Consider the following 13,547-nt stretch of genomic DNA (forward strand, 5'->3'; position numbering starts at 1 on the left):
AGTCATCCTCAGGCTTTGTAAGGCTCCTTTTAATTTGCAAAGTACAGCATGTTCCTGTGTGCCTCCTGCTAGTGGGCGCAAAGCCTTTTTCCACTTTAATATCTCGAAAAATATCAAACCAGAATTCTTTCTATCAATGCTCTTGTCCACTCTGAGGGCCTGTCACCTTGCTGGCGTTTCATATAAATAAATAGTAAATTATGCATAATACGCTTTTCTTTGAGGCTCTTCTTTGACATTCTTCATTGTGTGGTTTCAAAAAATCTTTGACAGAGGAGCCAGTTACAATCAGTGAGAGAAAAGAAAAAAAAAAAGCCTCCATTTTTTGTTCACTTAAACCACCTACTGAGCCATGTGAGCTTGCTCCATGCCTTCTCATGCATTTTCCACATCACATCCAAAAACTTTATAAGCTTGTAGATTTTGTTTATTCAAATCTGCATATTTTTCCCTTTTTTTTTTTTTTTTTTTTTGGTTGAAATTTATTTTTACTCTTTCACTCCAGTGAGCAACACATTGTATTCCCATTGGCTGTTCTTTGAAGCAGCCACTTGAATTTAATGAAAATGTGATTTCTAGCACAGTTGGTTCAGTAAAAAAAAAGACAATTTGCATGACTAATCCTCATTTAAGTTGGATACTGTTTTGTATTTTTAGTATTTGCTTTGCTCAATTTTGTGTGTAGATTTTCACTAAGGAGACAGTGATATCTGATGCCTCTCTATGTAAATTACCTCCAGACCCCAAAGCTTTTGTGGCAAATAATATATGTAACTAAATGACTCTGTCAACCCAGGCTGGTTTCACCATTTCAGGGAAAGAAGTGACTTCATTAATACTTGTCCAATGTGTCGTGACACTTTTCCCTTCAGCTACATAAACTTAATCTTTTCAAGGTGACAGAACTAGAGTGAGCCAGATAGGTTGTGGTGTAGATTTGGCATACAGAACATGGTAATGGACACACAGCTGGGTATCTAACATGATTAAAGCAACTGTCCTGAATTGTCTAATCAAATACGTGGAACAGGAATTTGAATGTTTTCTGTTTGATGCAGATGTCGGAGTTCTAGTTGGAAAAAAAGAAAAAGGAATCTTGAATTAACTATGCATCTCAGGTATTCAGTGGGAATTACATGAGCAAAAAAAAAAAAGTAATTTAAAAGCCAACATGGCAAAAATGACTGGAATATCAAATCAGATCTCTTTGACATGCGGGTCAGTTATTGAAGAAATATTCAGTTGACACGGTGCAGGAAATGCTTACTTTTGTATTGTCAGTAAATAACCACAGGAAAAAGGTGTATGCCCAAAATAATTGGCTCACAGTGTATCTGTTGCACTGGAAAACAGGTGGCTTTTTATCACTTGGGATTACATTTGCTCAAGGTCATCTTTGAGCCCACATACAGGACTTAAAATGTTCTGCTGGATTTTGCATAAGTAAACGCTTTCAGCAGCATGTCGTTATTCACATTAGTAGCCTCCAAGGCTGCAGTGTTTATTTTTTTTCGGGATCCTGTTTTCATTTGGAAGAACACTGAGCCAGGGTCTCTGTGGCTGACGAGGCTGCTCGTCGAAGCCTGCAGTCCTTTTGTGAAGCATGTGTTTCAGTGTGGCCCTCGGCTTTCTCTCAGGGGCTTCTTCCTGGGGAGGCTGCCAGTGGGAGCCCGCTGCCACGCTGAGCCGAAAGATCTGAGACACTGCAACCTCCCAGCATTAGCATCTCTTAATGCAAAACAGCATGGGGTCGGCCAGTGTTGGCTTTCAGTGCAGCCGGGCTCCCTGGTGAAAAGAGCCAACACACCACGACCTCACAGCTGACCAAGCAGGAATGTTGAGCCGGCTAGAAGGCATGGGGACGTGGCTGTGCGTGAATTCAAATAAGTCTTCATTTGAACTGCTTAATCATCCCCCTGTGTCTGCAAGGACGGGGGGGAAATCTGGTTAAAAGAGGTCACACCAGAAAGTAATTTAGCCACAGACACCATGAGGAATTAAACTATCTGAGGCTAAATAATAATTTAATGAGTAGCACATGGCGCTCGCATACAATGTCCTTGTTTTCTGAATATGTGAGATTTCAGTTTTGAGTTGACATATCAAAAGGAATTTGTTTCTCTTGATGTTGATGTTGAGTTATCAATGAACTGGAGCCAACAGACAATTTGTCCAGTTCCATTCAACTTGCTGTTCGTCAGCGCACAGAGACCATGGATAATGCATTTTGCATACCTACATATCTTCTTTTCATTGACATAAATTGAGATGCATTACTTTCATTCCATGATAATTGCAGACCATCTGTGCCCTCTAACAAAATCCTCAACCTCTTGATGGATATGCAGCAGAGTGACATACAGAACAGAGCATACATAACCACTTGTCTCTTGTTCTTGCTAAGGCAGCTCAAAAACTGACAGAAAATCCATTTGATCTCAGAAAGGGAGAGAGAAGCATATGCCAGGACTGGTCCTAATGGATTAGATTGCAAACTGTAGTAAACCTTAGTTTGTGATTAAAAAAAAAAAAAAATTTTTATATAACTTGCTTATTTTTTAAAATACTCCTTTTTTTTCTTCTTTTTTTTGTTTCGTTTTGTGTATAATTGAGTTTACTTGACCTCAGTGAAAGCTGGTGGCAGGATGTTATACAATAGCAGATTTTTTCCCTCCTCCAGTTAGTAATGAAGCTGAACTTATATTCGGATTCCAGAAAATCTTTTTCACCTTAGTCCCATGGAGAGAACCAGAGGACAGCTGAGCGTTATATCCACCATGTGTTGTTTGTGGTACCTGTTACCTCTCAAATGAGTACAGGAAAGACAGCTAGTATTCCCGCATGGCTCTTCCCTTCAGACATTTCTAATGGTGTTGGAAACAGCAGGGCCGACGGAGAGAACCAGCTTCAGGGAGCCAGGAGAGAGTGCAGCTTCACTGCCTTCATGACAAATTCTATTTGTATTTTTATAGACAAATGGTACTCAACTGGAAATTTTGCTCCTATGATTAGCCATAGGGGCTGTAGCAGTAAGCAAGATTTAATGATTTATCTGGGTGCTGGATAGCTTTTGATTAATTCTGTATTGAATGGCTCACACCTCAGTGCGTTGATCGGGTGTCCGGGGCATGTCATATCACTTTATTTCATCAGGTGTGACCATCAGTCCTCTGTGATTTTATCCGCTGTCCTTGTTCAGACATAGACCTCCTCCCTGGATACAGCACAGGGAGGCAAATTAAGTCAGAACCCAGTTCCTCTTTATGTTATCAAATGTGGCAAAAGATTATACCACCAAAATATTTTTTCATGTATAGAGTGTAATATATGTACATATATTCAGTTTCCATATATTACATACACTATATGTACATATAAAATAAAAACATATAAAAAAATTATATAGAAAACCTATTAGAAGTTGGATCAATTTCATATAATGACACATATGTCTAGCCCATACAAATATTTATGTTTATGTATGAATGCTTATATTAAATATATATGTATCATGTATAATATATATCCATCCCATAGCCTCTCAATATAATGTTAATACTTATATAAGACAGGGTCCAAAGGTCTGAGACCACTGTGCCAGAATGGAGAGATATAAATGTTTTAAATTAATAAGAAAAACATTTATAAGCACATGTATGTATGTATGTGTGTGTATATATATATATATATATATATATATATATATATATACACACATATACTGTATATAAATTCAGTATATATTAACATATATGCTTGCAACATGTTATACCATATAAAATGAATTATAGAATTTTTTAATAAATATAAATAAATTATCCCATTGTATAAACGTATATCTTCATATATCCAGAGGATGTATATATAGATAATAATATATCCTCTTATACAGTAGGTGACATGCAAATATTACAGCATCACTCTTGATATAGGGACACGTGTCATATTTTTCTGTATGGGCAGATATCAACCTGTGTAAGTATTTTGAAGGTTTTAAATGTCAAACTTGATACATTTATTCACAGTTCAAATTTGACAGTAATAGTTGGAGAGCTACGGCAAATTTACCACTTCTGTGGTTTACAAATAAGTATGAAATAAGTAAGTTTACCATTGGAACAGCACATACAGTAGCACTGTATGCATCTTATTTGAATGAGATTACATTGACTGCTCCTACTGTAAAAACTTAAGCTGCATATTTACAGTTGCTACTATCTGGTTGCTAAGTATCCTATGAAATATGTATGCGGTGAAATAAAGTCTGATCCTTTACATATAGATTTACTGCTTCACTGCAGTTTACTGAACTGTTTCCATGACTACTGTCGCTGAGTTCAGTCAGGTGGGACGCCAGGTGATGTGGAGGGTGAGATTTGCTGGAGTTCTCCTCAGGTGTAGAGTGGCATCATTACTGACAAGTCAATTTGAGTGTGCTATTTTATGTAGTCCAAGAAACCGGGGGAGGCTTCTTTTTTTTTTTTTTTTTTTTTTCTTCTTCCCCTAACTCATCTCTTCAGCAAGATAAGTAGTTTTCTGGTTTTGTAACTCAGACACTTGATGTTCAATGAATTCAATGAGACAAGAAAAGTTACTCTGATGTAAAAGCTTTAACATACTTAAGTTTTCATTGCTGTACATAGTTCATTTTTAGTTGGAATAGTTATTGGCTATTGTTCAACTTGAGTACTACAAACCTTTACCAGTAAGAGAAGTATGACAGTCCCTGAGGTGAATAAGATTAATTATAATATTTTTGACATTTTGAATTGTGTATTTCATGGGATTTGTATCACCTTTGGCTAGAACTCAATCCCCAACAATCTACACTGAAGTCTGTGTATAATAAATGCATTTAATAAATTCAACATGATCTTTTTAAAAATAGAAAGCACTCAGAGAGCACATACAGTCTGCTAAGGCTGCACAATCCCCTAGGTTTGTTATTTTTATAATGCAATAGATTTTGAAAATTTTACTCTACATCTAGATGCAGATCAGCACTGAAATATGAAGAGTAATTCACAATCATGAGATACATGGACCAGGTTTCTTCAGGTCAGTTCATGAGTCGTTAACATGCTCAAAAATCTCACAGAATTAACATTGACTTTTTACAATCCTGGGTTACAAATCCTCAGTCAAAAACTGTAACCATGTTCCATTATCTAGTTTTTCATCTATTTTAAGGTGTTAAAAATGTTCCGTTTAGTTTTAGTTTTTTTCATGGACACTCTGGAAAGTTACCCTTAGTTTTAATTTTATTGTGTAGTTCTTTGATACCTCACAAGTTGGCACAATTATAACATCTTACCATTAGACAGACATTCCTGTTATCTCTCAGGGTGGAGGGTGAGGTCCCAGCTAATGAAGTGGATTTGCCTTAATTACTTGTCTAGAATAGCATCAGGAGGTCTGAGCCAGTGCATACATCTGTTAGAAAGAAAAATGAAAACACACATTCCGAGACTGAATGGATATCTTCAGGCTTCTACGTTGAATGCCATGTGAAAGTTTGGCTATTGTAGCAAAGCCCCCTTCTCTGTCTCTCTGATAACAAATTAATCTCCTTTTCTTGCCAATTTCATTGTGCAAAGCAGGTCAATAGAAAACCATTTATTTTTTTCTGTCCTTTGGATAGTAGTGAATAATTGTTGCTGAATCACCACAGTCTGTGGGGGTCGTGTTGCCCTGTTCTTTTGTCTCATAAACACACTTGTTTCTCATCTCTCTGTTTATCTCTGTTTATCTCCACAAAAAATAACCATGACTAGTTACATGGCTGTTGGAGGGTTATTGGTTGGACAAGGGCTAGCACGCATACAGTCAGCCAGTGAATTCAAATCATGATGCAGTGCTCAGCTAGTTCTTTTTTCTGTAGGACATCTTCTACTATGTATTATTATGGTTATGGCTTATGTGCAAATAATAAGACAAGTGAAGTGGAGTCGTTTTATCAACAGCTCTGTGCAGAGTGTAAAAGCATTTGGAGGGAACAGTATGACATTATTTTAAATACTTTATATTACTGCATGGTTACTGACAAACATTTTAACCTCCTGCAGAGTACTACATACAGTATTAAAACTTAACTTAATCCTTGTGCATTGGGAAACTTGATTTAAATATGATTTATATTATAATCTGATATTTATGACTGTAATGTTAGAACTAAGTAAATCTGCAGAGCAGAAAATAACCAAGGAGGAGTCTAAAACAAAATCCCCCACCAAGATTTAGTGTTCATATTTTTCACTATATAATACAAACTTTTGTCCACATTAATGATTTGGTTTAATTTAGAATTAATACAAAATCTTTGATAATTTCTCAAATTAAATTTAAATATATCTGAATATCTGATCTCAAATTACAAAAATACTAACATGTCCTTTCCAAATAGACACGGTGTATTCATTCACAAATGTTATATCTTTGTCTGTGGTGCTTTTCAATGCTGGGAGTTGACAAAATAACAAGAATGCTTAACAGTGTAATGCTAGCACATATAGTGGACTTGCAGAAATGCAATGTAGTCTTACTGTGCATTGATGTATTTTGATCCATTCCTCTGGTGATTTTTGAGGCCATAGTACACTCTTCAGATGTATTGTTAGTATGGTTCTGTGTTAAAAAAAACAAAAAAACAAATTACTTGTCTAGATTTACTAGATCGTCATAGGAAGTAAAGTATTTGTTTACCAAGCAGTAAATACTTCCCAAAGCAGTGATGCATTTGTCCCTGTGATATATTTCTCTGCATATGTCTGCTGTCCCTGTATCGAATTAGCATAACCTTATTAATGGCTTTAGGGATCAGGTACATTACTGTGCAGGAGGGAGGTCATCAACAACCGCGTGGTTTTACCACACACCAGTCTATTGTTCATCAGGACTGTGGTGTGCCTCTCTCTCAGTGTCTCAGCTAATTACAAGGGCAGCATTGTGCAAAAGTGTGCTCAGTATGGAGCCATCTGTCAGTGCAGCAGATGCATGATACAGCACTCTCTCTCCAAAATGAAAAGAAATGAAACCATTTCTGTCAGTGGTTGATGCTATAAAATATGTGGACTATGTGGTAGTGAGCCAGGTTCAGAATCAGGTCTGAGGGCGAAATCTAGGTCCTGTTCAGACCTGGCATTAACATGTGTCTCGGCTGATCCGGTCACAAGTGGACAGCTACAAGCACATCAGTTCACATCTGGCATTAGAATGCGCCTGCACATGCATCTCCAGTGACCACTTGTGATCTGATCTCACTTCGCCGCTCTATATGCAAATAAACGCGTATTCCCGAGTGGGAAAGTGGTCTCAGACCTTTGGACCCCACTGTGCGTCATTTCTGTTTACAAAGAACAAATGTGTTGTTGTTTTTAGTCAGTCTGACTGTGACAGACGGACATGTTTGTGTGTGTGTGTGTGTGTGTGTGAGAGAGAGCAGGGCAAGGAGGGGTCGAGCGAATCAATGCACTGCGCACAGCTCTACAGTGAAATAAGGTTTTAGCCATTAGACTGTGGCACAGGACGTCAGTTGAGTAGACAGTCCATCAATGGGGGCCAGGACACATTTGCGCTCACACTCCTAAAAGAACGTGGCCACATGTGGCCCACACCACACGCAAATGTGTTCTGAGTGTTCGGATCTCAAATGCATCCTCGCTGCTTCTTGGGTGCGTTCACACGGGTCCACTTGTGATCAGATCACCTGAGCTGCATGTTAATGCCAGGTCTGAACAGGGCCTTAGTGTGGTCTGCTTTTTAGCTGCTGGCGAATGGAATGTATAGAATATAAATAGAAATGAGTTGAAGCACGGGCATATGTGTAAAACTCCCAAGATTCCTGTGACGCACATGTATGTTGAAAGGCTTACAGGAAGAGAGTTAAATGGTTGTTTGGGGATTAAATGCACCACACTATATTTTTCTCTTGTTTTTCCTCGCCGAGCTCCTCGTTAGCACATTATCTGTGAACACAATGGGCTTTCTTTCAATTTTCCTTAAAATGCCTCAAGCACTGAAACTTAATGCTACTTTTGTTCTCAGCACAACCGGTTTTGCGCCTCAACGGTTAATTTATCTGCCTTGATTGACGCATGTTGATATGGCAGCTTCATGTTTCTGACCCCTAAAAAATCTGAAATGTCTCTTAAGCTTCTTGACTGGCATGAGTAGGTATTGCTTTAATGAAGGGGGTGATTATACAAAATAAGCCTTCTGTGTGTCTATATTCCCCTATTTCTGCTGTGAATTGGCAATTTAGTGTTGTGGAGATCTGTGAAATAAAGGAGGCTTACTGCTATAAAGAAAAGCCACTCTTTCACTCTGTGTAAAGCCAGGAGTTCATTGATTGATGAATGGCTTAGCAGATGTGGAAATAAATGGATACAGAGTGCACAAGGACACTGGTCTTCTATCTTTTGAAGTGCACAGAGTATCAGATCTGGGTACAGTCTGTTCTTCCAGGCTTCATATCTAATAGTTTCAAATCCTATGACGAAAAGTGATAACGGATGCGGCAAATGTACCTTAATATGAAACAAAGCGCAGGTTTGTCTAGTACATATCTGCCGATCTGGTAAAAAGGTGCAGCTGATAATGGCAAAAGAGGTAGGTAACGTTGTTACTTGTTGGTTTCTGTTTCTGATCTTCAGTTTGCTTCAGTGGCTGTGGTGAAAGAGAAAAAGGTGCACAAGGCAGAGTGAGACATGCTACACAGACTCAAACAACCGTCCCTGGCTAAATAAATGTCCAAACCTGAAGCCTGAAGAGCTGGTCAGTTTCAAGAAGAGGACTGCTTGTCTGTTTACACAGGAGCCTGTATCTGGTCTGAGTAAACTGTCACAGGTCTCTGTGGGAGGCAGAGAGCACTCTGATTGAGACCAGTAGGGAGAAATAATGAGCAGAAGGAGGACTTTTTTTAAAGAGTGGTTCATGTAAGGGCTTTGTAGCTCTTCAGTCAGAAGAGTCTTTTGGTGTGAATTTATGTGCTGCCGGTGAAACCACAGCTAATTATTTATCAGTCAGAACATTGAGGCTCGGGGAGTTAAAATAACACCATGAGGCACTAAATAATCAGTGTATTCTTCCGTAACCTGCTAACACATACACACATACATTCAGAATCAATCAGAATGTAGTTCTTTTGAAACATGTGCTGGTGAACAAGCTGTGAATTTGGGGGTGTGTTTGATGGTGCCTCCAAAGATAACCAAGATTCAAAAGGGCCTTTAAACACGCTCAGTAAATGGGCACAATTGTTTGTTAGTTTCTTGTCATGTCTGCAACAATTTTCATTTCTCTCCTCTTCTGTTTTCAGACGGAGCCTTTCAAAACCACTCTCGGCTGCGGACACCTCCTCTACCACTCTCCCACTCCCACTCGCCCAATCCTCAGCACCATGCGGCCTCCATTAACTCCTTGAACAGGGGCAACTACACGCCACGGAGCAACCCAAGTCCCGCGCCCACAGACAGCTCCATTCCTCCCGAGGGTCCGGCCAATGGTCAAGACTCCGGCAGCGCGCAGGACAACTGGCTCCTAAACAGCAACATCCCCCTGGAAACAAGGTACCGTGTCACTTGTCTCCCTGACATATGTACAGAGATGTTGGCATCTGTAAGACTGAGCTTGACCTGGTGTCATTGAACGCAGTTTTTCATGCTGTCTGCTGCGTGTTAAATTACCACTGTGCTAACAAGGAGCAAAGCAATAAAATGGAAAATATCCTGCTAGGGGCAAAGGCCTACATTTGTGATGAACATGATTTTGTGGCAGACAAGAGAAAAGTGCTGCTTTTGGGTCTTCGTCTAATGTTAGCAATCCAAACTGTGCAAGCTATTGAGTTTAAATAGCAGAGTAATTATAATCATGTTGGATGTGAAACAGTTCTTGCAAAATTACATTCAGGCTCCCGTGAGCAGTCTTCATAGCTCCTCCACTTCAGCCCAGAGTTTTATTTATTTCATATTAATCAGTATTCAGTTCTCTAGCACATTTCTCAATAGGAGGCCCTTGTGTGAAGTAGATCTGTCAAGTGTTATTGTAACAAAGGGAATATCTGTTGGTATTTCTTTGGCTGGTCTTATTGCAAGGCGGTATGAAATCAAGAATAGCAAAGCAGAATCATCTCAACCCTCCTAATGATCACATCACATTACTCTGCTCGCATGAGAAAAATTCCCCAAACAAAACCTCACTTCTCAGTGTGACCGGGTCGCCTGCTGAACAAATTTAAATAGAAAGCTGTTGTGGAACCTTGGTTTTGAAGGAACGTATTATGAATAAAGGAAGATATTTCTCATTATTTAGATGATCACTATTAAGATCTAAAAACTGTAGACCACAGTCTGTAGCACTGGTTCTCAGACTTTTTTAAGACCACCCTTTTTGTCATGCCACCTCAGGCCACCCAACACCCAATATGAAATTCATACAGTATATGTACACAGACTCCAGTTGGTTTTAACACTTTTAGATATTGTGTTTCTTTCATTTTCTTCAGAATGAATTAAAATACGCTTATACTTAAGACAAACAAACAACAAACAAATAAAACCAGAAGAGGTTGTAGGCATTATGATGGGCCTGCTGTTGCTCACATTCTCTGATCTGAGAAGAGAGAGAATATAACCTGCAGCTCTGAACACTGACAAGCAGTCTCTTGTCATATATGATGCTAGGAACGTGCAATACCTCAGTGAATGTGCTGTCGCACAGTGATGGATATCCACAAGCATCCAAAAAGTGTCTGGTAAGCTGTTAGCCAGGTAGCGTTCAGCCTGACGTTAGTTTTGCTAGTCAGCTCAGATTCAATTGTCTCAGACTGTGTTGAGGGCTGAGGTGTATCAGCATTTCTTTGAGCGCTGTTTACCGTGTCAAATCTTTCCACCGCTTGCTCTGATAGCTGCTATTATTCTGACTGCTGAGATCCTGAAAAACTCCTGACCTGTTTTTCCTACGGTGATTTTGATATTTAGTTCTTTCTTCTTCTGTTGTGTTGTTTGAAAACATAACAAAAAACAGTGATATGATAAACCTTATAGTACCCTTGGGCCATCCTCAAGGCACCCCATGCTGCTGCGGCACCCTCTTTGGGCACCAATGGCCTATAGTGTGTATATTAAACATTCTGCCAGAAATGAAGTTGCTGTTGACAGCAGAATAGCTAATAGTTTATTTGGCATGGCTAAACAACCGTCCGTGAACAGACTCACTGTCTCTTCCTGCAGTTTTTTTGTGCGACGGTTCAGTCAACAGGAAAATGAGCATCAATTTCAGCTGGTAGAAGGACAGTTAGTGCTATAATGACTGATTATGCATCATCCAGCTCTAAAGTTAATCCTGCACAGGTATTCCCCGTGGAGCAGAAAACAGATGGTGAGGGGAGTGGATCTGCAACAGGCAATAGTTCTGCTAAAGCCACATATGTATTCTCTATGACCTGTCGCCTTGAAAAAAGATCAACCACTAAAGTTCCAATAATGAAATCGAAACCATTAGTAACATCCACATGGACCCTGAAATATTAAATGTCACTTTTACTTAGTTAATAGTATTTCAATGGCCCTCCCTCGTCACTTTTGTGAAATTTAATGGCCCTGATAAATTCTGCACTGGTAGGTCTTATTCTGCTCTGCCACTGGAGAGATGCCAGTAGTTGGCTGGCCCTATCCAGCCTCACCACTTTCTTTAGAGTTTCAGCCAGGCGTCTCTCTCTCTTTCTCTCTCTCTCTCTCTCTCTATCTCTCTCTCTCTCTCTTCCTCTCTCTCTGTCTCTGCCTCTCCCTCCCCCTCCCTCTCCCTCTCTCTCTCTCTCTCTCTCTATTCATTAAAAGTTGCGTTCTTCTCCAGAACACAAGTTTGAGAGACCATCAATAGACTTCACTACTGGCCTCAGAGGGGCAGGGATCAAAAACAAGGCTTTTCTCTTGTAACACTGAACATGTTCAGCCTGCCCATTGCATGTGGACAGTTCATTTTTCTCCATTGCATTGCTGCAGTATTTCCTTATGGAACCAGAGCTCTCACAGGGAGGAGTGCATTATGAGAGAAATGAGACATGTGCCTTTAGAAACTTTAGAATTGAACTGAAAATGTGTTTTTTGGAGTGTTGCAACCGTTCGATGAAAAGCAGCTGTACTAAAAGTTACTATCCAGTGTGAAAACTATGAAAGTTTTGGTGACAAGTTCGTTTTTTGATTAAAAAATGAAATTGAGATATTAAAAGTGTTTTTGTCTGAACTAAGTGTTAGATACCTTAAGCTTCTCATTTGTAAGTGATGCATTGTTTTCTTCCAATCACAACCCTTAAAGGAGCCAGAATACTCTAATGTTTATCAGAGAGGAGCAAGACGCTTGCAGAGAAGGGCAGGGCTCGTACAAAACAAGGTATGGCAGTGCCCAAATGAGGGGAATAAGAGAGCTAGATGTTATTTGTCTCACACCTTTGTAGAAGTAGTTCCATAAGGGCCTTGGTTTCTTTTTCCCCCCACGCTGTCCGTCTTGATCTCCATTTGTCAGTTGTTGTTGCTTGGTGATCACGTATTGTATTGGCATATCTGTGTTTTCCTTGCACGCACATCTCACACCAGCTTCATATCCATCTTTCCACCTGTGTGTAGAAACATAGCAAAGCAGACATTCCTAGAGACTTTACAGGACAACCTCATTGAGATGGACATTCTGGCATCAGCACGCCATGATGCCTCGTACAACGACGGGTATGTTGCATGTTTGCTTTCTGGCTCGCACTACTGTCACAATCTGCTTTGCCATGAAAACAATTGTGATGCCTGCGCTATTTTCCCATCAAACATCCTCTGTTTTGAAATGCTGTCAATCATCAGTGTATGTCTCCCGCAGTGCGAGAATCTTTGCCCTGTTTGTTTCATCCCCCGTTTAATACAACTAACAATTTGCATTAAGTCACATTGTTGGATTCTGTTGTTTTTGATTAATGTTAAACACGACCGCTTTATGAAACACACTTGCCCATGTTATCTCTTGTCACTAGAATAGGATATGTCAGCGATTTGTCCTGATATTTATAAATAAAATATGGTGTCGGTGACTTTCCACATCATACATTGTAATGTGACATTCAATCAAGTTCATGTCACTGTCGCTCGAGAGCTTCTTGTAAACTTGTCAGTGGAACGGCCTTGACAACAGAGCCGCTGCCACCGACTCTCTGATGGGCTGATCATATGCACTTGGACATGCAGCTCTACACATGTTTTCTGAGATAGCCAGCCATGTTCTTCAAGGACAGATAAATCTGCTCAACTCCATACTGCAGCCTCATATACTGTAACTCTCCCCTGAACAGCCTTGACACATAGTCACGGGGAGTCACTCTTCACTGGGCTGGTGTGAATACATAAACAAGAGCCAGCTGCGGTCACTGGTCCTATAAATTAGATTTAATATTGATTCACAGTATCGACTGGGCAAAATCTAGTGTCTAATTGTTCTTGCTAATCTACCAGTTGAAGGGACTGCACTCGGATAGACAGTAATCTACAATATTGTGATCCCTGAGAAATGGG

At 39.7% G+C, this 13,547-nt stretch overlaps 1 protein-coding gene across 13 annotated transcripts in view; it reads left to right on the forward strand.

Annotated features, from left to right (window-relative positions):
• Window positions 1-13,547, forward strand: part of tenm4 (teneurin transmembrane protein 4) — a 152,999-nt gene that overhangs the window by 59,433 nt on the left and 80,019 nt on the right. For 5 of the 13 annotated variants that reach the window (XM_056374005.1, XM_056374006.1, XM_056374008.1 and 2 more), the window contains 3 exons: window positions 9,317-9,566; window positions 12,313-12,387; window positions 12,621-12,719. In XM_056374005.1, the coding sequence (XP_056229980.1) occupies window positions 9,317-9,566; window positions 12,313-12,387; window positions 12,621-12,719 (424 nt within the window). The remainder of the gene's footprint in view (window positions 1-9,316; window positions 9,567-12,312; window positions 12,388-12,620; window positions 12,720-13,547) is intronic. The other 8 variants (XM_056374013.1, XM_056374016.1, XM_056374015.1 and 5 more) reach the window with 3 other exon arrangements.

The sequence above is a fragment of the Seriola aureovittata genome, chromosome 4 (genome assembly GCF_021018895.1).
Source record: "Seriola aureovittata isolate HTS-2021-v1 ecotype China chromosome 4, ASM2101889v1, whole genome shotgun sequence".
Taxonomy (NCBI): Eukaryota; Metazoa; Chordata; class Actinopteri; order Carangiformes; family Carangidae; genus Seriola; species Seriola aureovittata.